Source organism: Xyrauchen texanus, chromosome 46, assembly GCF_025860055.1.
Source record: "Xyrauchen texanus isolate HMW12.3.18 chromosome 46, RBS_HiC_50CHRs, whole genome shotgun sequence".
Classification (NCBI taxonomy): domain Eukaryota; kingdom Metazoa; phylum Chordata; class Actinopteri; order Cypriniformes; family Catostomidae; genus Xyrauchen; species Xyrauchen texanus.
The window spans coordinates 8,310,877-8,336,565 of NC_068321.1; the positions used below are offsets into that span (position 1 = coordinate 8,310,877).

Here is a 25,689-nt window from a genome sequence, read left to right on the forward strand (position 1 = left end):
ATGAGGAAAGGATATAAGGACAGTTTAAAAGCAGAAATGTGCAGCACATACTTTTGTGAAAGTGCTTAATTATTCCATTCAAAAACTGTTATTTACAATGTAAAATTGTCTGGATCTTCCTTTAAGTGGTAAGAATATTGTTCTAGGCTCCATGTAAACAGTCCCTTCTTGGTATTAAAAAGTTACCATGTTTTCTGACTTTGCATGGTCATGACAGGAGTTGAACAAATGGTATAACTTTGCACAGACAAGGTCAACAAGAGATTTTATCAAACTAGACTCATTTTATGTTTTTAAACTTAACTAGTTGCTTTGAAACAGCATATTTTGTTGTTTATTTATAGTGCCATGTCTTGTCCCATATACTTCTGTGGTACTGTAAGAGCATTACTGTGAATACGATTTTTGCTTATTTTTACAAATATAGGGACAAGCTGTAATTTTTGCCTGTGGAAATAAAACAGCATGTCACAAATGGTGTTAATGGAGTATAACTTGTATTAAACCTGAAACATTCCATTAAGGTAGTCAAGTTAGCTAGATAAATTCATAATGTAACAAAAGTAATGCATTTAGCTATTGGGGTCTGTAGCATCAAGATGCAATTTTCATGTAGTGGTAGACTTATCTGATCCACAAAAGTATGTACTGTACTTTCACATTACCAGCATAAGAATAAGTAGTAAGTATACTACTTGGGATTCAACCGTAATCCATTATATAGGGCTCAAACCATCGATTTATTTATAATAATTTATTTCCCCCCCCCCCCGAATTCCAGTTATAATGTTAGTAATGTTATAATTTTATCATAACCATTTTGCTGAATGGTTGACGTGTAAATGTGGATGGCCATGTGTTAATGTCTTGCTGACATCAGAAAGCTGTTTGGAACGAGAAGGTCTTGCAGCTTATTATCAAAGTGCTCTTTTTGGACTGGGGAGGAAGTTTTGAGTTCGGAAAGTTACAGTACGTTTTCACAGCCCGATGTGATTTCTTGCGATTTGACCCCTTTAAAGTGAAACTTTCTCAGATCAGCAGCAAAGACCATTTTTAACCAACAGTAAAGTGTTTCCATCACCACAAAGCCTTCACACATGGACAGTACATACAGTGTGTGTACACGTCCCGATAGTCCATATGCTCATAATCAGGAAGGAGCTTCATAAAGCGTCCCGACTTCACCTGCGGGTTCACACCTGGAGGGGTACGCAGGTGATTGTGCCACAGGAAGATAAGAGAAGCAAAAGACACTGTGTGCTAGTAAGGGCTGGGTGATACATCAAATATTCATCATATATTTGCAATGATTTTTGTAACAATGTCAAATTAAGCAAGATCGTGAAATTTCACGAGATTTTAATATGCTTTATGTTGGGCCATTAAGTATCCTAAAGAGAGTGGATCCTTTCTTGTCTTGTGACTCACGAATATGAGTTACGACATAAGAAATAATGTCAATATCAAAAATGGCGATAAGAGTTGGTAAGCTTGATTGCTTTATGTAAATTGGTTCAAGCTGTCTTTTCAACGATTCATTTACTTAAAATCAGAAACATTTTTACAATGGATTAGTTCAGCCAAAAATGGAAATTCAATCATTGTTTACTCACCCCTGTGTTGTTATAACCCTATATGACTTTCTTTCTTTTTCTTAACACAAAGGGAGAAATTGTGAAATAAAGTTGTGGTCAGTGATTTCACACAATGGCAGTTTATAGTGGCCACCTCTTCAAGCTTCAAAAGGACACAAAAGTCAAATTCACAAGCCTAATATAAGTATTGTATGTGACTCATGTCTTGTTCTGAAGGAATACAATAAGGTTAGAAACAAACCAAAATCTAATGTTTTATTAAGTGAAACTCTTGACCGTTCGTTGATCTCCTGGGAATTTCACACACAACAGTCTCTAGAATTTACTCCGAATGGTGCCAAAAACTAAAAACATCCAGTGAGCGGCAGTTCTGTGGATGGAAATGTCTTGTTGATGAGAGAGGTCAACAGAGAATGGCCAGACTGGTTTGAACTGACAAAGTCTATGGTAACTCAGTTAACCACTCTGTACAATTGTGGTGAGAAGAATATAATCTAAGAATGCTATTCTGAGATGCAGGTTGGTGCTTTTTTGGTGGAATGAGGGGGACCTACACAATACTAGGCAGGAAAGTTTTAATGTTGTGGCTGATCGGTGTATATTATATATACACAATGTACATTAACCCCACCATCCCAGTAACAGAGCAGCAGAGAGCAATAAGGAACTGTGCAATAAACACTGCATTTTATACTGATTATAACAATATTAACATGTGCAAAGTGGAGTAAGCACTACATCGGATATATTAAAGCACTGATTAACATAGTATGAACAGCTACATAAATTTCTCAGAAAATCTCATGAAAAAACAGCATTGCCTCACGAAAGGAATATTTTTCTGAACATATCACAGCCATGGTTCCAATCTTATATTTACAGGGATAATAAAATTACTATGAAAAATAAATAAATCTTATTCTAAAATATGAACTGTGCTATGTAACTGTGTGCTATGTATATCGTATAGTGGCTTCTTGGTGTGAAATACACACAGTGTACATTGTTTAATTAATATTATCCGGAATGTCAAACATTAACTTTCCCATACTCAGTTTTATGATGATGTCAGGAGCATGACAATGAGATGAAATATCAGACAGAAAGAAGACAGCAGTGTTTATAAGATTCCGTGTCCATGGTGCGAGCGATCAGATGTGATTTTCCCGGCCCTGCTTTTAATTCTGGAGCGGCACAGGTGTGTGAGAGAGCGGAGCTGGCTGCCGATTATTTTCTCAGAACACGTGCTGTTTTACTTGCAATAATGCATAGCCAACACAAACCGACACGGAGAATAACAATGAGAATTTATTATCTAATTTATCTTATTATTATAGTTATTTGTTACCGGTGCAGTCTATGACCAGTAGCAGCTTGAGTATCTCTGGATTCAGTACATTTCTGTGATTATGAGGGATTCAGTCACATTATGCCTACAAAACTATTTGAAATGTGGACACATCAGACCACAAAACACAATTCCACTGTTCTACTTTCCATCTCAGATGTGACCAAGCCCAGAAGTCTACAGTGTTGATGTAGGGTTTCTGCTTTGCATAGTGAAGACGTAACTTGCATCTGTCGATGCAACAGCGAATGATGAAAACTGACTGAAGTTTTACTGAAGTATTTCCTATCCCATGTCATGATATCCATTAAAGACAAATGACGATTCTTAAAGGGGTCATGACATGGGTTTTTTTATTGTATTATTATGTTCCCTTAGGTGCAATTATAGTATTAATATATTTTTTTTTAAGAAAAACTTTTAAAATCTAGTGATTTATGACCTTTTCCCACCCTGTTTCTCATCCTCTGATTCAAACAGTCTGTTTTGGGGGCGTTTTCCATTTAAGACTTCAGTGTTAACGCCCACTGTTATGATTGGCTAACGTCAGTACCTATGTATCAATTATTGACGCCCCAGCCAGAACAATATGCAAGTAAACTAAGTAAAAACACTGTGATTATTCATAATGAATGAAATTGCGCTTTAAAAAGTAGTTTAAAGTTTAAAATAGATTACTTACAGTTTAGCGTCGTCGTTGTTCCCAGAATAGTCGGCACGGACTTATCTTTGAGCAACAGGTTTCTGGCAAAGCCAGCATCATATTGAGATTTGTTCTCAAAACAGTCATCCTTAAAATGTACAGAACAACGCTAGTTAACACTGCGTGACTGGGACGTCCGCAAAAATAAACTGCATCCATTTTTCCCTGACGTCTGGATCTTTCGGCAGCTTATTCAGAGGTTTTGTTTGACCACAGCCAGGAACAGCACATCTGTGTGGCATCGTAATTTTCCTGTGCACAAGTAGTCTCTGTCAGAGCTCGCTGTCCATCGACTGAACACTTGTGAGGCGCACGGCGATACTGAAATGAGTGTAGTTGTCTTGCGCTTAAAGCGTGAGTTATCTTGTGCTGGAGGCGGTCATATGCAAACGGTGTTACGTCACTTCTAACCGACACGTCACTTCTAACCATGAATCCAGAACGAGCTGTATTTTGAGCTTGATTAAATAAATGATTCGTTTAGAATGGGGAGGACGTCTTAAAATATTAAACTTGCAGGACGTTTTAATGATACAAAGACCTCTTATATACCAAAAGATCAAGGCAAATTTGGTTTCTCATGTCATGACCCCTTTAAGACAGTGATGTCTGAGGGAGCAGAGTTCACATGCATTTAGAGGTGGTTTTCCAGCAGGACAACACCCAACCACAAACTGCCTGGATTTCAAGTGCATGGCTGCGTTAGCAGAGAGTGCTAGATTGCCCTGCCCGTAGTCCTGACCTGCCTCCAAGAGAATGTGTGGCACATTATAAAGCTCACAATATAGCAACGAAGACTCACTACAATTGCGCAGATAAAGATCTGTATAAGTGATGAATGAGGGAAATTCTACTTGCTAAACTTAACAATCTTGTGTCTTCAGTGCCCAAACACTTAATATGCGTTATTAGAAGAAATGGTGGTGTTACACAGTGGTAAACACTTGTCTGTCCCAACCTTTTTCCAATTGGGGTTGTAAACAGGTAGTTCAAATGATAATTGACCTAAAAATCATGTCATGATTCCTCAAAGCTTTGTAAATTTCTCTCTTCTGTGGGACACAATGTAGATGTTAGGAGGATGTGGCAGGGTGGAGGGCGGTGCCGTGATTCTACACACCCGGTCCCTTATCAGGCTAATCAAGCCTCCGAGAGGGATAAAAGCCGACTGCGGAGGATGGTGTGGGAGAGAGAGATCATTTACGGACATGTCCGTCATATTTGTGTTTTGTCTGTTTAAGTTTATTATTAAAATATTATTTATATTGCCAAGCCGGTTCTCACCTCCTCCTTTCCATTGAACTGCGTTACAGAGGAATTTTAATTCCAGTCACCATTCACTTTCATTCATCTTTTTTCCATACAATGAAAGTGAACAGTGACTGAGACTAACTTTTGCCTAACATCTCCTTTTAAATTCCACGGATGAAAGAATGTCATATGGGTTTGCAAATACATGAAGGCGAGGTGAAAAATGTTGCATAGTGAGGATGTCTTCAAAAATAATTAAACAAATGTATCAATTAATGTCATACAAAGTCCAGTAAACATAAAAAAGCTAAATCAATATTCGGTGTGACCACCTTTGCCTTTAAAACAGCACCAATTCTCCTAGGTACATCTGGACACAGTTTTTCTTGGTCGTTGGCAGGAGGAGGTTCCAAGGTTCTTGGAGAATTCGCCACAGTTCTTCTACCTATTTCATCTGTCTCAATTGCTTCTGTATATTTATGTAATCTCAGACTGACACGATGTTCAGTGGGGAGCACGATGTTCAGTGGGGAGCTTTGTGGTGGCCATGGCATCTGTTGCAAGGCTCCCTGTTCTTCTATTCTAATCTTTTCTATTAAGCTGAAGATATAAATAACCATCTTCAGACAAATGCTTTTGTGAAACATCTGATGTGCCTAAAACATTTGCACAGTACTGTAAGTGATGACAGAATTTTCATTTTTGGGTCAAAAATATATTTAAGAGCTCCATTGTTTACAGAGCTGAGCTGACAGTGGAGTTAAGCGGTGTCTTCATGGTAAGTTGCTAACTAGTTTGTGAAATACATACTGGAGAGTTAATAAACAATGACCCCATCATTTTCCCTTTTTTCGATATAACTAATATAATGTTAACCCGGTCCCTGACAACCATGTCACTCATGTTTATCACAACCGTTTCCTATGTTTGCCAGCTATAGTATGTCAGTGCAGTCAGTAATGCAGCAGATTGAAAGGTAAGTATCAGCGCAGACAACGGTGCAGTGGTGGATTCTGTCTGTTGAGTGTTGATTTCACGCTATGTGGTTAGCTAGTTGGTGAGACGCAATGCTGGAAAGTAAAAAACGATGTACATCTTTTACTCTCCATAACAACGAGCTTAGAGCTAACCATGTAGTTACTGTCATACCTTGCCAGCTGAGTGGAAGCTAATGTGTAAACATGTATTCACCAAACTGTTATGTTCAGGATTCACAGTGTGGTACCTTTCAACCGAATAATTCCAGTCTTTGCATTTACAAAATGTAATATTTAAAAGTCTGGTTTTTCACCATTGAAAGTTTCCCCCAAACTTGTATAGCAGAATACGGTGTAACACCTTTGTTTATCTCTTGACTCGGCAGGTGTAAATGCTTCTTGTTTTACAACCTGACAATAATTGACTGACAGTATTAAAAGTCAGCATTTGACTGATACTAAACAGTATTACTGATGTTTATTTAGCTAATTATTTTATTTGAATTCATTCTTTATTTATATGGTCAGCAAATGACTGATACTGAACATACAGTACTTTTGTTTATTTAGCTATTTATTGTATTTTTATTTATTCTTTATTTTCTCAGTGTTCATTTCTAGAATTTGCTGACAATGTAAGATAATAATAATGTCAAATATTCTTTGATAAAAATATTAGTTTTGCATAGTCATATCGGTGCTAAATCAGTGCACAATCGACATAGAAAAGGTCTGTTTTCATTCCAGCTCAAAAATTAACTACATTAGACACCATATCAGTATCAATCTCAAAGCTCCCATATCGGCCAGGCTCTATTTAAGATAGATAAGATATTTAGAATATTATGTGTATTAAGAATATTATATTATGTAAATAGTAACATAAGCCTACATATATTAAAATCAACTAATTCTCAAGGCAGAGAAGACTCTTTTAAGTGTTTCTCTTCACAATCCAGCTGAGTAGATGTTTACACAAAGAACTTTCTTTCTTGTTAAATGTGGCAAAATATGAAGAAGCAACTAGATTGCACCAATATCATGTATTGCACTGTAATTATGAACCGTAAGGATCACTTTATCGTGTCTCTCGCTTGCACAGACACAATTTTACTCCATCTTCATGTTGAATTAAAAGGTTTTTACATTTTTAAGTTCAACAAATATGCAACAATGCTCTTCCTTAGCTCACTGTGTGCTCAAACTAAACTCAAGCGTCCAATGAGCTGGGAATGCAGCAGGTCTGTGAGACATGGGAGATAGAGACACAGTAGAGCTGATTCTGGAATTAAGATTAAGAAAATTCCTGCATTACAGTCTGAACGTGGAACTTGCGTGTATAAATAAAATGGTGCGCAATACTTGCAATCCTGCCCTGTTAGCACGAGGCTATATTCTCTGTTCTGCGACTACTATTGGGTCATTGAATAATGCTTAACGTGCGAGGAAGGGCAGCCGGTGGATTTTTTGGTACCTCCCCAGGGAGATGGTGCCCTACGCAGACTGCATAATATGCATAAAGGGAGCAGTGGTACAGATTATGTGTAACAGAGAACAGAGCTGCGCACATACAGTATGTGAAGTAAGCAGCACATCCACATTCTTTAATTCAATCACCTTTGCGGTTTGATAATCACACATCGCGATTTTATTAGAATTTTGATTAATTGTTAACTTTCAAGGACCTACGTTTATTTTCACTACTTTCCAGGCCTTGAATCTGTGCATCTAAAATGTAGATACTTTCAAGGACTTTCAAGGATCGTGGGAACCCTGGGTGGGGCCATCAAGCTAAAATATATTTTGTTTTGCTTCAACAGGACCACCAGCAATATTAACAACAGAAAACATAACATGGCTGCACACAAACCAAATAACAGAACTTACAAAACATGTCTGAAGAGTTTGAGGTCGAAAAATAGATGCATTTCTATGCCCAGCCTTATTTGTTTGAAACAGAGTCCTCAATCAACCAGAGAGATGGGGCTGAAGATAGCTACATTCACTCTGTGTCCTAAACAGATGGCCAAACGACATGCAATAAAAGTGATCTTTTCCATGTTAATCAGAGTTTTTGTCCTAAGCAGCTGCGACGAGTGATGGGACATTCTTTCGATTACTTTGTTTCTATATTTGCTGTTGTGCCTTGAGTCACATCCGCTATGAACTGTCACCGGTCCAAAATCATTCTGATAACATTATATTGAAGCCAGCATCTCACTTGCTGGTTAAAACTACTTGTTTTTCGGCCGAGAATGTTACACCTACTGACTGTTTTCACTGAGGTCTCTTCAGGTGAAGGTCTGTCAAACACACACAGGTTCAGGTGGAGCCTTTCTCTCCATTTCTGGGCAAAGAAATTAATCTATTTTTCAACTACAAACTCTTCATACATGTTTTGTAAGTCCTGTTCTCTGGTTTGTGTGCAGCTATGTTGTGTTTTCTGTTGTTAGAATTGCTGGTGGTCCCGTTTGAAGTGAAACAATAAGAGTTTTTGCTTGAACGCCCCACCTCGCGAGCAGCTGCAGTGCTCTGCTCTCGTGCAAGGATCTCTTAAGATTGCGTGCAGTCTGTCTCATGAATGCGCACAGGAGATCAACGGTCGGTGAAGATTTTCACTAAATAATAGATTATATTTCGGTTTGTTTCTTACCAAACCTTATTGTATTCCTTCAGAACAAGACATGCGTCGCATGCAATAATTTGTGAGACTTCGGAATTATACTTTTGTGTTCTTTTGAAGCTCTTTTGAAGAGGTGGTCACCATAAACTGCCATTGTATGACATCACTGAGCATAATTTACATTTCACAATTTCTCCCTTTGAGTCATATGGGGCACAGGGGCGAGTAAACAAAGATTGAATTTGTATTTTTGGATGAACTGTCCCTTTACGCAAGTCTCCATATTGCATTTTTTTTTTTTTTTTGACCTAAAATGTTTCAGTAAAAAGTATATGTAGGTCAATATTGCTGTTCATTACTACACTTAACCAATCCACAATATTGCACTTACTATTGAAATTTACTTGCACTTACACAAAATACTTTCTCTTTCTTCTGCACTGGCACCTATACTACTCCAGCCACCTTAACACTGTATATGTTGATGAACTTTGTATGACAAATTGCTTGTTCTTCATTTGTAAGGCACTTTGGATATAAGCATCTGCTAAATTATATGTAAATCTGCCTCATCAGAGGATAATATTCATTAAATGTTCAAATACATACTAAAATCACACATCTTCTTATTTTTGCATCGATGCCTTACTACAAATACCAGAACACTTCATATTGCATCCCAGCTAACAAATGTTTGTTATTAGAACATTTTCCAAACATTACGTTAGTTCCGTTTTCTTAACGAGTTAAACTACAATCCATAGAAAGTGAAAACCTCCAGAAAACATTATTTGCCAAATCATTTATCAGTTTTCACACTCAGAAAAAACATATCAAAATCTATTGTAATGAAGTAAGAACAATGTTGTACTAAGATGTTTTCTACTAACATTGGGAGAACTTTTATCGAATAATAATGCCATACATACAATATTATAAAAAAACAAAAAAATACAACATTTCCTAACCTTTCCATAACACTAGCCAAAGTTGTTGAAACACCCCCTCTTAGGTAAGATGTTTGAACTGAGGGGTTAGCAACCTTGCGGTAATAGTGCGAGAGAGGAATACAGTATATTTATTTTTTAAATGTTTAAGTCCCTTGCACCTGCATGCCAAACCATTTCTTGCATAATCTTTCCTCATGGTCACATAGACTTTTCTATTTAGTAATGAGCTTAATGGGAAGCAAAACCCTATTTTTGTTTGGCAACGCAGACATTTGGGTGGTCCAATGCTGATCAAGACCTGCAGATCAATTTAGACAGAACAGTGCTTTCGATACTATAGTACTTTCACCCACTATTTGTTCTCTTTGAAATAATTCTTGATATAAATGAGAAATAACTGCTATCAATGTTTAAGGTTTTCAACCCAGCAAACATGATTAATATAAACAAATTTAAAATGACACTTCATGTTAAAAAGGTTGCAATCCCTGTTGATATAACTTGGTTTAAACCAACAATTTAAACTCCTAATTTACTCTACATTCAAAACAAACTATACGAAGTGGGTGTAATTGACCATAGTGTGTCATGGAGAGCTAATATGAGTGTATAACGCATCATGAGTACATGAAACATTATGTGAATGATATTTAATGGTGGTGATGTGATGGCATTGAACTACCAAACAGATCTGTTTGTTGGGTTGCAAAGTCTAAATGGCATTTAAACAGAGACCAAGATCTAGATGCATATGTATTGATTTGTCGGCAGAACTTTTTAAAAACATTCTGCATGAAGACTAAAGCTTGGAATAAGTCCAGTAAATTCAAAAAACAATTATGAAGTAATATATTTATTCACATGTATGTGTATGTGTTTATAACTTGTATAAAAGTAACTGTTGAGGTTACAGTAGAGTTACTTACGTTTGACATATAGCTCTCGGCTTGATATGCCCACAATCTCCATCTTGCGTAGGTCATCTTTCATACCAAATTCTGCAATGAGAAAACATCTAATGACCAAATGCAATTATACAATACAGTTTAAAGAAAGTACTTAATCTAGCTTACCATTTAGTCCATTTCAATTCAGCACTGCAATGTAAACCCTAAAGTTGTCGTTACTGTATAAATCTGGTTGTCTTAATTAAGTACTACTTGAAATGTCAAGTTTGGACACATAACTAAAATATTTAATTTTATTGAACTTATTTTTCTTAAAAATCCATAGACTTTAGATTTGAAGTGTCAACAACTCAAACTACAGAGTACAAAATTGATGCTACAGGGAATACCTACAATCCCTTGCTGCTTAATTTATGTTTCCTTGGTCAGAAGGGAACAGATTGGGGAATTTAAATCATTGCTATTAAGAATTCACAGATGTTTTAGCTCTTTTGATGTATTATTTATGCTTTGTTGCAAATAGTTGTTTGGTGTAATGTCACCATTAGTGTGATCCGTGTCTCTTTGGTCAAGTTGAGCCCTGGTCACACTATCTCAGTACTCTTTGTGCTGCTGAAGTGCATATATGCGTTTCTGTAAATAATTATTCAATAAATGACCTAGAATAAGTTATCATATTTATTGAGCTGTGCTTTTGTTTGATCTAAAACTAAATCAATTCAATTAAAATGTACAATAGTAGAAACAACAATATTTAAAGTTAGAGTTAAATCTACTTGCATGTATTAACTCAACTTAAAACTTTAAGCTCACTCTACTTGAAAACCAAGTTAATTGAACTTAAATACTCAAGTTTTGGGATTCCCCATTACTCAATGGAATTGAGGGAATGAGTTTACTCAATCAAATGAGTGCAATAGACTTATTAGGTTTTTCAGTGTGATAGAATATGTTCTTTCTAGTCTACAGCCAAACCATCTATGTATCGATTCATTTTATAATTATACTCTAGATTTACAGTATATTTCTATTGCTTTACTTTGTTCTATTCAATTCAACTAGAGGTTTAAATAACTTCTTGAGACCATTTCTTTATTAAATTATTGAAATAAAGTGATTTTGGCTAGATTCAAATATTTCATATCCTTTTATTTAATCCTAGTAAATAAAATAAATTCTGGTGTTTCAGAGGCATTAGACCATGCTGACCTGATGGTTGTGCATTAACTGTAGGAACTGAGAAAAGAAAACAACAGTGACCTCAAGGGGTCACATAAAATGTATTTAGTTTAACACAATTGAACACAAAGAAGAGTTCTCCGCTGATGGTTTTGGCATGTTTATGCGCAATTACCTCCAAATGACAGATTTCAATTCATAGTAATACATTGGCAGGGCTGCAGTATGATACGTATTGCAAAACACATCATGATTCGATATTCTGCGATTCATAATGATGTCATAATTTGATTAGATTACGAATCAATTCCAATTTCTATTCCAATTAATTTGGGTACTGATGTATGATGAAGAGCATGTAGCTCGAAACATCACGTGTTTGTCTCTTGGTGAGCTCATTAAATTGATTTGGAAGTAACTGTGTGCCAATTTTGTTCTGTGTTTACATGATATGAATACACAAATAGTTTAATATAAATATCGATACAATATCATGATCAAAATATATCGATAGTTGGTTGTATCAGCACAGCCCTAATCACATGTAGATTTTAAATTAAGTTAATTTTACCAGTGTTTCTGCGATTAAAGGCTGATTCTCACAAAACCTGTCAAGAAAATGTCCTGGTCCTACTTTCCTCCAAAATTTAAAGAAACAAATAAGAAATTATTTGCTTATAGAAAATGAAGCACATTTTACAAATTCGCATTACCGCAATGGAAAGAAAGATCCATTATTAAGACAGGGTATTCATTCATATTTCCCGATTTGACCCCGATTCACAGGCTCACAATTCTATCCCTGCTAATCCAGTAATTTTTTCAGGAAACCTTCTAACTAGATACATTATGAAAATATTACTTTCACAAATTAGATTGTATTATTTTGGTCACATTTTAGCTTTTTAAAAATGTACAAATCCATCTATTCAATCAATAAATGTAATTTTATATTGCATATATTTTATTTTTTATTATTGTTTAATTGCATAAATTGTTCTTACACTGAAAAAGTATTTACACTGATTTGCAGAACAAGAGTAAAGAATCGGTACCGTCTCTTTAAGAAAATCTGAAGTTTTGTCAAGAGCATGTGTAAATGAGCGCATATTAACGACAGAGAACTTGAATGGCTTCTTTACCTCATCCATGCAATTCGTAATTCAATTAAATGTTTATGCTTTGTTGTTTTTTTATCAACAAACTGTAAAGATCAGAAAGGATATTAAAAGAGACACTATTCAATGACAAATGGATTGCGTGGATCTCGTCTTTGGACACACATTTCACGCTATGAGTAAACTCAAAATGTTACTCTCAACACGCAGTGAAAGGATGCTGAACTTCTTAACCAATGTACTACACTGGTGACTGATATCGAGATCGTTCAAATCAAGATCACAATATATCGGAAAATCAAAATTTTTATGAAGTCCTAGTAATTATGATATTGTCATTACCTCAATGTGAAAAACATTCAATTCAATTATTGTAATTTAAAAACAAATTGTACAACAGCATCTTTTTTACTGTTACGGTAATGAAAACAGTCAAAATAGCAAAAGCAAAATGTCCAGATACACTGCCTGGCCAAAAATAAAATAAAATCACCTTTTGGATTTAAATAAGCAGATGCAGTGTGTAGCTTCTCATTTCTTAAACAACCATGTCAGAAGACGTATTCCTTGGTTGTGGACAAGATGTTACTGTGTTTCAGAAGGGGCAAATTATTGGCCTGCATCAAGCAAAGAAAACAACTCAGGAGATTGCTGAAATCACTGGAACTGGATTAAGAAGTGTCCAATGCATTATTAAAACCTGGAAGGACAGTGGTGAACCGTCAGCTTTGCAGAAGAAATGTGGTCGGAAAAAAATCTTGAATGATCGTGTTCTAAGATCACTAAAACGCTTGAAGTCGCATCGTAAAAAATTACAGAAGAACTCACGGCTTTGTTTAATAGTGAAAGTAAGAGCATTTCCACACCCACAATGTGACGAGAACTTACAGGATTGGGACTAAACAGCTGTGTGGCCACAAGAAAGCCACTTGTTAGTGAGGCTAATCGGAAAAAACTACTTCAGTTTGCTAGGGAATATAAAGTTTGGACTGTGGACTATGGAAAATGGTAATGTGGTCTGAAGAGTCCAGATTTACCCTTTTCCAAAGCGATTGGCACATCAGGGTAAGAAGGGATGTGCATGAAGTGATGCACCCGTAATGCATAGTGCCCACAAGCTTCTGGAGGCAGTGTTATGATCTGGGGTTGCTTCAGTTGGTCTGGTCTAGGCTTAGCGACGTTATGCACAATAAAATGTCAGCTGAATACCTGAATGTACTGAATGACCAGGTTATCCCATCAATAGATTTTATCTTCCCTGACAGCACGGGCATATTCCAGGATGACAATGCCAAGATTAATCAGGCTCAAATTGTGAAAGAGTGGTTTAGGGTACATGAGGAATCATTTTCACACATGAATTGGCCACCACAGAGTCCTGATCTTAACCCCATTGAAAGTCTTTGGGATGTGCTGGAGAAGACTTTACGGAGTGGTTCAACTATCCCATCATCAATACAAGATCTCGGTCAAAAATGAATGCAACTCTGGACAGAAATATATGTTGTGACGTTGCATAAGGTTGTCGAAACAACGCTACGATGAATGCGTGCCATAATTAAAGGTCCACTTAGTGATTCCTGAGAAACGTTGATATTCAAACTCAACTGCCAAAACAAACAAACACCTCCCTTCAGTGCTTCTTTGGAAGCTCCGCCCCCAAATTCATGCACATGAGACGGTTTTACGAACACCAGCCCCTGACACTCACAACTCTCCTGCTACTAAATCTAACATCACAACAACAGCAGCATATATGGGTTCTGTGAAACATAGCAACATTTTGTAATTATGTTACACACCTATCAAGAAGAAAAAGAGCAACTTCTGCATCCGTGTTCAAGCCTTTTACCTCTCTGAGGTCTCTCCACCGCTGAAAAGCCTCGCCGATGTTGACGCGACTTCTATCCCTTGACTTACCATAATCCCTTTTTAGTTTATATTCGTCAGAACTTTTTCTTTTGGTCTGTTTCTCAGCCATTTGCCCTCCTTGGAGTTTAGAAAGTATATCAGCAATCAGCCAGATTTGCCCTCTCACCCTGCCCCCACCCCCATCCTGTGCACGTGCATGAACCATAGGGATAGGCGATATCTTATGGTTTGCGATATATCGTTGAAAATTCTCCTCACAATAAAAATGTGTCTCCTCGCGATAATAACGATAAGTCTAGTTGATGACGTAGTTTTGTGCGCGCGCGCGATTCACTGTTCACGTGCGGACATTCTCTGTGCGGAGTGAAAACAAGCATGGCGGAAGGCGGACGTGAGGCTGAGGAGGAGCTACCTCCACACTTTGGAACTGGTTTGGTTACAGAAAATCAGATGAGGAGCAAACTACCGTAATATGCAAAGTTTGCAGAAAAATGGTGGTTACAAAGAGTGGAAACACGTCCAATTTGTTCCACCATCTGAAACACAAACACAAACCAGAGTATGACGAATGTCTGAAGATACGCGAGGCAACGGAGGCGAAAACTACAAGTGAACCTAGGGGTAAGAAAATTACCACCCAGACGAAAATTGCCAGCGCATTTGCTAGTTGCGTCCCTTATGATAAGCAAAGTAAACGATGGAAGTTCTGAAGTTCAGATACTGAAGACATGGTTGGTGATTTTTACTTTTGCTGTTTGCTTTGCACTATTTTTCCACCATGAGAGTATAAATAAATAAAGAATCTGTGTTTACATTTTAAACTTGTAATTGATTTGAATTATTATTATTGTGTAATTGTTGTTGTGTGATGTTTTTCAGCACAGTCACTGGAACACAACTTAAACAACATAATCTGATATTTTACAGAAGAAAATAATTTATCGTCATTTGTATCGTTATCACAATAAATCCCTGAAATTATCGTGATAAATTTTTTAGGCCATATCGCCCATCCCTAATGAACCACCACTGATGCTGATTTGATGGAGTAGTGTTGTGTGGATCGGTCTGTTGCACTTTGTTTTGTCCCATTTACATAGTATAAATCGATTTTTTTTCAGCCCACCCACAGAACGGACAGCTAACAGACTGTGAAGAAATATTTGAAGAATTTGACAAAAAGTGCATTGGATTAGAATTACTGAGTGCACCTTTAAAGCTAAAGGTGGTCCAATGACATATTAGAGTATGCAACTTTTGGGCCAGGCAGTGTATGTTACAATAATTAAAGATGCTGGAGGGTTAAGATCAATAAAAAAAAATTATGTTTTGCATGTAGAAAATAAAGCCTATTTTTAAGGGGCTATTAATGTTTTTAACATTGTGATATTACTTTTTATGACAGTTACACACATTTTACTTTCTCATAATTCTCATAACCGCAATGCAAAAGAAGATGGTCATTATGATTATCTCATGACCACAATGCGATTTTATTTTTAAAAAAATATTGTGTAACAGCATATTTTTTACTGTAATAAAGTAAAGATATCTGTGATTCGATAAAGACAATCAGTGGAAACAATGATAATGGCAAAAGTAAAATGTCCGGACGTGTTACGGTAATGAGGGGAGTACATTTTTACTCTAAAATAAACTATTTTATGCATATAAAAAAACAAAACCTAATTTAGGGATTTTTAACTATTAGATATTATATTCACGATAGTTATGCACATTTAAACCCCAAAACTCTCATTACCACAATGTGAAAAAACATGTTTATTATGATATTCTCATTACCGAAATGTGAAAATATAATTTATTATTATTATCATCATTATTTACAACAGCATTATTTTTATTGTCTTTCAATGAAAAAATTACTTTGTGACTTAATTAACATCATCTTTGATAACAATGAGAATATTAAAAGTAAAATGTTCTGATGCATTACAGTAATGTGAACTGAGGGTAAAATGTGCTTAAGGGTCCTAAAAATATTGTCACAATGCAAAAAAACTCTAATTGGTCATGAGTTACTCAATTATTTTTTATTAGAATAAATGTGTACAACAGCATCTTTCCTAATATAATACAATTAAAAGACCATGTTACGGTTTTGAGAATCATCATTGAAAACAATGAGAATAGTAAAAGGTAAAATGTGTCCAAAAATATTGTCACCAAGCAAAAAAATCTTAATGGTTCTAAATGTAGTCTTAATTTTCCTTATCTAAAATATAACTTCATATTTTAGTATTGATTTGGGGTTAAATATGAACAGAAACATTTTCTTGACGGGTTTCGTGATAATGAGAATCACCAGAAGCCTTTACCAAAACATTGCAGCTGTTTCTCAAAACATAGTGAGCTGCCTACCTAGACAGCCTTTGTTATATGCGCTAGTCAAAATGGTTGCCTATGTAGGAAGCGCACTAAGTTTCGAGACACATCTCGCGTCTGACGTACGGCGCTTGATAAGGCTTGTTCAAGAAGTCAGCACTAAAATCCCATCCGCTTTCCTTCTAAATACAAATCTTACATTTCTATATGTGCAAATATATGGTATATACTATATATGAGCTAATAATAAGAAACAGTTGCTGTTTGCACACATTACCCTCTGTACATCTTCTTCTCCAGACTGTTTCCGTGTTCAGGATCTGCCTGAATTTCTTGCACACCAGCGCCAGATTCGGCAGCGCCGTGCCGGGTAAAGAAGCGAAGATCTCAACTAAGAGCTCAGGTGGTAAATCCAGCAGTGTCTGCGGACGGGGTGGCCCCGCACAGGGCGAGTTTCTGCATCCGAGTTCAGTGACCCCACTAGCACCAGCTCCACTAGGCCCCGCACCGCAGGTCTTGTGACAGCTGCTGCCATCAGGGTCGTCTTTCATTTTGCCCACGACCCTCTCCTCCTCCTTCTCCTCGTCCATGTCCATCTCAGAGTCGCTCTCTTGATCCGCCTGGCTGTGCCTCTGTCGCCTCCTGCACCGCCGCGACTGACCCACTCCGCAGAGCCTGGCACACACCGCCATCCGTAGCAACATTACATCATCACCGCACAACAGCTGTCACACCTGCAGTGCTTCGCTAGATAGTGCGCTCCCCGTGCATTACGTGATCATACGACTTATGGGTGACGCTATCACGCTGCATTTGACGTATTGGATGGGGAAGTCTGCAGGTTCGCGTCAGTGCTGCATTTTGCGGACTGAATAAATTATGTAAAACCATCGGCTTCAAAAACATACATTTTTAATTAAAATATAAATATGAAAACATCTAATTTTTTCGGCGATTCTTTGTCTCGAAACTCCCGAAACACTGCACACTGGAGACATCTGCTGGTCAAGTAAATGTAACTGCAACGGGAAGAAAACCCATTTTACATAATTATTTTGATTAGACTTCTTATAATTTGATTAACGAAATTTTGCTTTGGATCTTTCTATGTTGTTTAATGTCTATGTTGGTTCTATTGTTTATTTTTTATAGCATCGGCAAAAGAAAATTTAATTAAACCTTTATTATCAACCTTTTATTGATGTTTGCCAAATTTCACATTCACCTAAGCAAATTCCATAATCAAAATCCCTAATTAATAGATTTAGAAAAAATAAATAAATAAATAAATAAATATATATATATATATATATATATATATATATATATATATATATATATATATATATATATATATATATATTATAATGTAAAGTTTTTTAATTTAAATCTGTACGCTTTTATTTACACATACACACACACACACACGCACGCACGTACTTCCTGCAACCTCAAACGACCTTAATTGGTCTATCATTTTCAGCGCTGAGAAAAGTAACACTCAGGCAAGAAATACAATTTGCTGAGGTAATTATCAGAAGTATTCAAAGAAAAAGTAGAATAATAATAATTAAGCAAATCTTGCAAACTTGCAGTTCTTGATCATGCTGTTAAAACAATATGTACTTTTGTTTCTATTGCAACGAAAATAAACGAAAGAAGAAGACTACCTGTGCTGTGCGACATGGTAACTTGTAACTCATGTTTATTTAAGATGGACATAGATGGATGCTTTTATTATGATGTGTTTATGGCTGTTTTGCTTATATCTGCTGACTTTTCCATGCAATTTTTTCCAGGCTGAAGTCGAAGACACTTTAAAGAGTATTCAGAGCCACAATCGTCGTTAACGGAGAAGGCAAGTAACAGTACTGCGGGATGTTTTTACTATAGTAACACTAACTACTAAGGTACTTTTGAAATGTAATCTATGAGGAATTAAATGGAAATTACTTTTTGTTCAACTATGGCTCGTGTAGTTATAACATCTAAATGTGTTTAGGTTACCATTTTACATTGATGGTACCATGGTAATGAGGAGACATCATGTTTTACATGTGGTTACTATGATATGCCACAAATTTAGTTTTTAAAGAATGTATTTATTTTATTGTATAGCGTATTTCCATAACTAAAGCTGTTTCAGTTTATGGTCATTCAGTTATATATCAGCATGATCGAATATATACAGTATATACCCTGATCTGGTTTATTTGCTCCACTATTTCTAGGTATTCCCATCAGAACGACACTAGACAGCTCCACCACAGTAGAGTATGCAGGACTGCTGCATCAGCAATGAAAGCCAGAAGTACAGTGAGAGATATCAACCCCCAGGGTGACCTGACATTCCTGCGCATCAGATCCAAGAAACACAAGATCATGGTGGCGCCAGGTAGGTCACCACATTATCGGAGTTGTCTTATCAGGCTTACTGTTATACACATATACAGCTTTCACCTTTTTCCTATTCTTCCAGATAAAGAATTCCTGTTGATTGTGATCCAGAACCCAAGTGAATAATATTGTCACAGCAGCAGGTTTGGACACACAGCATTGTTTAAACAACAGCAGCAGGTTTGGACACTGTTTAACGTTGGCATACTACATTATTAAACGTGTGGATTTGTTTGAACATGGTCCTAAACCTGTATGAAGTTTCATATTGTGTATGCAACCTATCTGTTATCTGTTTGATTGTGCAGTGTCATTGATCACAAGTAATGTCGTCAATAAATAAGAATCCTTGTTTGGGAAAGGTCTTCTAAATGTAAGTTTAGTTTTTCTGGATTCAAACTTTTTATATTTTATATATTTTCGTTTACATTTATGGTTGTTTTCTTTACATTTACATTTATGCATTTGGCAGACACTTTTATCCAAAGCGACTTACAGTGCACTTATTACAGGGACAATCCCCCCGGAGCAACCTGGAGTTAAGTGCCTTGCTCAAGGACACAATGGTGTTGGATGTGGAGATCGAACCAGCGACCTTCTGATTACCAGATTACCAGTTATGTGCTTTAGACCACTACACCACCACCACTACTCTTTCCCCTCAGGCAGTATATTCAAGTGTAATGAATCTAATATCCACTGGAGGGACCCACTATATTGCTGCTGCTTTGCTTCTCTGAAATATTGCTGGTTTTATCAGTTGTGACAGCAGCAGCCTGGTTTACAATGCACTTCCTTTAGTACAAAAGGTAATGGGATGTGTATGTGGGTGCATATCATTTAAATGCATTTGTTCTTTAGGGGAATGCACTGCACATTTAATAAAAATAAGTCAGTGTGATGGATAATCAGTTCCTAAATTACATAGATTTGGCATTATCAGATGTCACCCAGAACCTTTGGGTTCACGTTTTGTTTCCATAGCCCAAGTGTATTTGCTTGAGGGTACAGTGTAGTCTTTTTAAAGGAATGATGTGACCTGAAACTTTCTACTTAGGCCACATCCACACTAATCCGCTTTCATTTGAAAACTCCTAACATCATCATTTTATTATGGAAGCTAGATCCTGCCACAAGATCTAGCCTGTTTCTGACCTTATGTCTTACAATCGACCCTTCGCTAAGGCCCGCCTTAAAATCATTTCTGATCAATCCTGTCTTAGCAACTGTTGCTGCTGCCATTTCTCTGACAAGCATTTTTGACTTTTTACTATGAGAATCTACGGTAGTAATGTGTGTGTGAGTAGTTTTAAGCAGGATTTTATCGCAATGATCCCCAAAAAAAAAAAAAAGACGTTGTTGCTGGTCACTTAATAGTGACACGAGGTACCTAGAGAAGATTCACACAGTGTTTTTTTCTTTGTTTTAAATCTTTCAATAAATATTGAGAGGAGCATGCTATGGCTTAAAGTGTGTCATTCCTCATTACCAACTAAACATGAATAACAACAGCAAGGATACCTACATTTCCTCCAAGGCAAATTAAAGCTAATATCTGAATGTTAATTCATTTATGTATCGATTCAGGTCTTAGTAAAGGCGATCGTAAATAAAGAGTTCACAGCATCATAGTGAGTGTGTAATGAGACATTATTAACAGCTCTGTTCACTAACGTTATGATCCAGTGGTGTAGCTAGGGGGTGGCCATGGGTGGCCGTGGCCAACATGGACCAAAGCCTGGCCACATACATTTTTGGCCACAATTTAGTTCTTTAGAGGTGAAATCATCTCTGTACAAATGTACAAACTTAACATGTGTGCACACCAAGGTTGCTGCACCTCTCCATCCCAGGTGTCATTGTATCCACTCAAACCCCCACCCACAGTCCGACGATATAAAAATGCTGCCCAAACATTTCTGTGCCACCACAGGCTGACCGTTTGCCCCTGCCTGACCACCCCTTTGAAAAACTCCTGGCTCCGCCCCTGGTGTAATCACTATCAAATTACGCTTTTCTCTTTTGAAGTGACTGTGATAATCGTTTGCCTCAATTCTGATTCTCAGTCTGCACAGTTTTCAAATTACTGTAAATTAACAATTTCTTATACAAAAAAAAAAAAAGATATGCTTTACAATGTCACTCTTCATTCCAGCCCACGTAATAATATTATCCATTCTGTTTATGAGAATACTTTGCCACAAAATGAGCAGTTCACGGCAATCTCCCATTAATTTCTGTAGAGCTTGTCAGAGTCAGCGTCCATAACAAAAGGGGGCGGAGCTTTGTGAAGTGTCAGTTGTGACTTTCTTGCAGTTGTGACTTTATAACTCACAATTTTAAGAATTAGATGATGCAATTGCGACTTTGACATATAAACTTGCAATTGTGAAAAATAAAGTTGCTATTACGAGTTTATTCCTCTCAATTGCAACTTGATTTCTCGCAATTGTGATTTTATAACTCAGAATTGAGAGATATAACGTTGCAATCCAGAGAAATGGTCACAATCGCGAGGCAAACAAACAGTTCTGAAGTTTATGTCTCGCAACTGCAAATATATCTCACAATTTTGACTATATCTCGCATTTTTGATTTTATTTCTTTCAATTGCAAGTTTATTTCTCGCAATTTCAACTTTACATCTTGCAATTGCAACTTTATATCTTGCAATTTTGACATAAAGCCGCAATTGGGATTTATATAATGTCACAATTGTAAGAAATAAAGATATGGACAGAAATACTGTAGTGGGATCAAGGTAATATACTGTAGCTTTAGGTTGTAAGTCTAAGTGCTATAGGTAGTGGGGTGAAAGGTGGTAATGATTCTAGGGGCCCACAAAAATTGTAAACTGTATTTTTTAATAAGAAAGGTGCCCAAAGCAATATATAGTCAGGAGCCCCAAAATACCTTCATATTACTGATAATTGGACGTGAACAGAAAATGTCTGGTCTCACCTTTAATTAAGTAACCTTTTCTTTGTAAACTGTAATGCAACACCATCACTATGGATTTAATGGTAAATACTTGAGTCACTTCTGCAAAAATTGACTAATGTACCTCAGGGTAATTTGACAAGAGATTTGTTGGGTGATTGGTTATCGAAAAGCAATCAATATCTCCAAAACATCAATATGCCCAGTAAATCTAGTAAAATGATTGTGTCAATTAAAAAACATTTAACAGAGTCACATCAAGATATTCATTGTAGGAAAAATATTTTCAATATTTGTACTGATCGTAACTGAATAAAATGTGATATTAAGTTGTGTTCCACATTTTGCATGCAACCCTGTTAGTGTATGATAACTGCCCTAATTAAAAAATATAACATTCCATAAAATTGTGACACCTAGTAAGTAACCTTACTTCCACTATTTTACAGCATGGTGTGAAGACAAGTAAATAATCACTTAATTTTCTCAATTTTTACACAGATTGTAGTGTTGACTGCATTCATCAAGCTCAACCATGCAACCTGGTTTCCAAAGTTATTGTAAGAAATCAGAGAAGTACCTGAGAAACTAAGTATTCAGACATCTTTTGTTAACAGGTTGCACAAAATGTTTGAGCCTTGAAAATAAAATATTATATTCCCCACAGATACTTTATCAAAAAAGAACAAATTTGAATACATTTTTAGTCAGTATAACCTCTGATGTCCTTACCAATCCAGATACCTGGAGTGTGTTTGCTGAAATAATAAACTCTAAAACCCTAAAATAGTAATGAGAGGGGGTCTGGAAATCACCTGCCTGAATGAACTTCGCTGGAGAGTCTCACTGCTGGACTGACCTCTGTTCGGCTTCCATCTGCTCTCTGTTTTACATGCGCAGCACTGCCAATTGGAACTCTCAGCACGGGGCAAGAAGCCAGCAGGTTTCAGATCTCATGTTCTGAGACCGGCTCCTGTGCAGACCCCATGAAAGATTGTCAGTGCAATATGATAAATTGTTGGGTTAATAATGATGAATTGGGGAGTTAGGGCTAGTTTATGTCATAGGTTTTATTTTGGTGAAGTAGCAGAGATTGAGGTGTTGTTGGTCAGAACCTTTAAAATTATGTGCTTTTTCACCACTGGGCTGTTCGGAGCACAGTGAAGAACAGTTCCAGTGGCATTTCCACTTGAGCATGGTTCGGCACAGTACAATTACAAACCATTCTCTATGGTGGCCGAGAAGTGAACAACACAACAAAATTAGCAAAGCAAATAAAAGCTGAAAACAACAAAATAAAGTCCCCTGGTCAAAACGTCACAAAAGAGCATTGGCGGGGGAACTGAGTGTTTCCCCTGAGTGCTTCACCATCCGATAGCCTGCATACAGCCTATTTTCCCAAGTAGGTATAGCTGCAGGCCGGATACCTCCAAATGGGGTGGAATCTACAAAAGAAGGTGGGGTTACTTCAGAAAGTGGTGTGGTTACTCCAAAAGTGGTTGTGCCAACTCCAAAAGGGGTGTTACTTCCACTCACGGGCTCCCTATATATTTAATGTCAGTTTAGAGTAACTGCACCTTTTTGGAGCAATGCCTGCAGCTATATCCTTCTCCATTTTTGCAGGAGCAGGACAGCTTGTAAGAGCTGCCAGTGCACAAAAATAATTGAGGTTACTGTGATAGATTTCGAGCAAATGTTGAATATCTTGGCACGGTTAGCTAACCATGCTTAACCATGCTGGTGGAGTAGTTTTAGTACATGGCAACTCAAGATTGTCAATTTGCCAATGCCAAGGTAACTCAGGTTGGTTCGAGGTAGCTGGCCAAGTTAGCTACTATTTGGGTAAGGTTAATAAAAGTTATTAAAAATGGTGTGTGTTTAGTGTATCATGCATTTTTGATGATGGTTGAGCTAAAAGAGTAAAGTAAAAGTAAATTATTTTCCTACACGCCATCTGGGAAGTAGATTACGCTAGCTAGCTCATTAAAACCAGAGATTATTTAGAAGAGACTGACCACTTCTATTAAAATGAATGGACGAAATATGAATGCACAACAGTCAACGGATGTAGGAGCTAGTCTGGGAACTTTTACCTTTTGTAAAGGTAAAAAAATTGAAAAACTTTCACCCTTTTCTCTTTGCTTTCCTTTTTGCGACATGGGCCGTGTCTTTCCTGTGCATAGCGGTCCTAAAAACTGAAATATGTGTTGCTCCAACATTCTGCATAGTGCTTCAATGTTTACCTCTCACACACTCGCCAACTGGCATATTTGTTACGTTCATATTAATCCTGATTTTACAGCAACACAGTGGAAAAAGAGACCATAACTGTGCCAACTGGCCTGGAACGGCACGGTTTCACAGCAAGAAATGTTCGGCCCGATGGTGGAAAAGCGGCTGTTTTTTTTTTCTTTATTTAAAGCTTTACTGGATATTTTTCTCAGTGTTAAAGGAATGTTCCATTTTCAATACAAGTTAATATCAATCAACAGCATTTGTTGCATAATGATGATTACCCCTAAAAACTATTTTAACTCAACCCACGTTTATTTTAAAAACTGCAAAAAATCACAGTTACAGTTAGTGAAGCACTTACAAAGTGAATAGGGCCAGTCTGTAAACATTAAAATACAAACCGTTTCAAAAGTATAGACACAAGACGTCAACATTATACATGTAAACATGATTTTAGTTTTATAAAATCAAGGATTTACCAGAGTTAAATCATTTACAGGATTACAGGGTTTACCGGCGTTAATTCATTTGTGACAGGGAAGTTGTAATACTGGATACAACTTTACACAGACAAGTTATTAAGGGATTTTATAACACTACAATCATATCCACACCTATCATGTGTATAGTGTGAGTCAGAGCAAAAGTGTGGTCAAAGGCTACTGTTAGTTAGTTTCAGTGAGAGTGGAGTCTTCTGAAGACCTGCTATTTACAGAATGGCCTCAGGTAGGTGACTGGGTGTTTTAATTAAGAGCGTCCCACAAGGAGCTTTGAATTATCCCTATCCAAAAAGGTATTCAGAGATCACTATCTATATTATAATGAAGTATCTATCCCCTTTATTTCCCCAATATACCTTTCAGAGCTTAGAGTCATCTATCTGCACACCTACGTATATCTTGTTTGGTTTAAAGTTCTGTGTGTCTCTCCTTTTCCGATTTACTGCATTGCAGAAACAATTGAGGCTGTGTGAATGTCTCGTCCTAAAGCAGATATGTACAGTGCAAAGCCATATGTGTTGACCAGAATATCAATAGACAATTGGAGGTGGGCACTTTTGACTTGGGCCAGTAAGCAATCACCTAGCAACTACATAGCAACACCCTGGAAACCACCTACAACACCCTAGCATCATAGTGACAGCTTTTACAAGTGGCAAGCACCACTAAATCTGCTTATGAATAATTGCATTTAAAGTAATATAATAACAAGCATAATGTTAAACAATCAATCTAACAATGACAGCA

At 36.8% G+C, this 25,689-nt stretch overlaps 1 protein-coding gene and 1 pseudogene across 2 annotated transcripts in view; one reads left to right on the forward strand and one right to left on the reverse strand.

Annotated features, from left to right (window-relative positions):
* LOC127637951 (F-box only protein 31-like) overlaps positions 1-17,640 on the reverse strand; it is a 28,978-nt gene extending 11,338 nt beyond the window's left edge. Inside the window, exons 1-3 of one of the 2 annotated variants that reach the window (XM_052119225.1) lie at positions 17,148-17,640; positions 10,374-10,445; positions 1,113-1,199 (exon numbers count right to left, since the gene is read on the reverse strand). In XM_052119225.1, coding sequence (XP_051975185.1) covers positions 1,113-1,199; positions 10,374-10,445; positions 17,148-17,574 — 586 coding nt within the window. In that variant the 5' untranslated portion in view covers positions 17,575-17,640. The remainder of the gene's footprint in view (positions 1-1,112; positions 1,200-10,373; positions 10,446-17,147) is intronic. The other variant, XM_052119226.1, reaches the window with a different exon arrangement.
* An 850-nt stretch (positions 17,641-18,490) lies between these two features.
* On the forward strand, positions 18,491-19,393 carry LOC127638020 (dynein light chain roadblock-type 2-like; annotated as a pseudogene).
* The last annotated feature ends 6,296 nt before the right edge of the window (positions 19,394-25,689 follow it).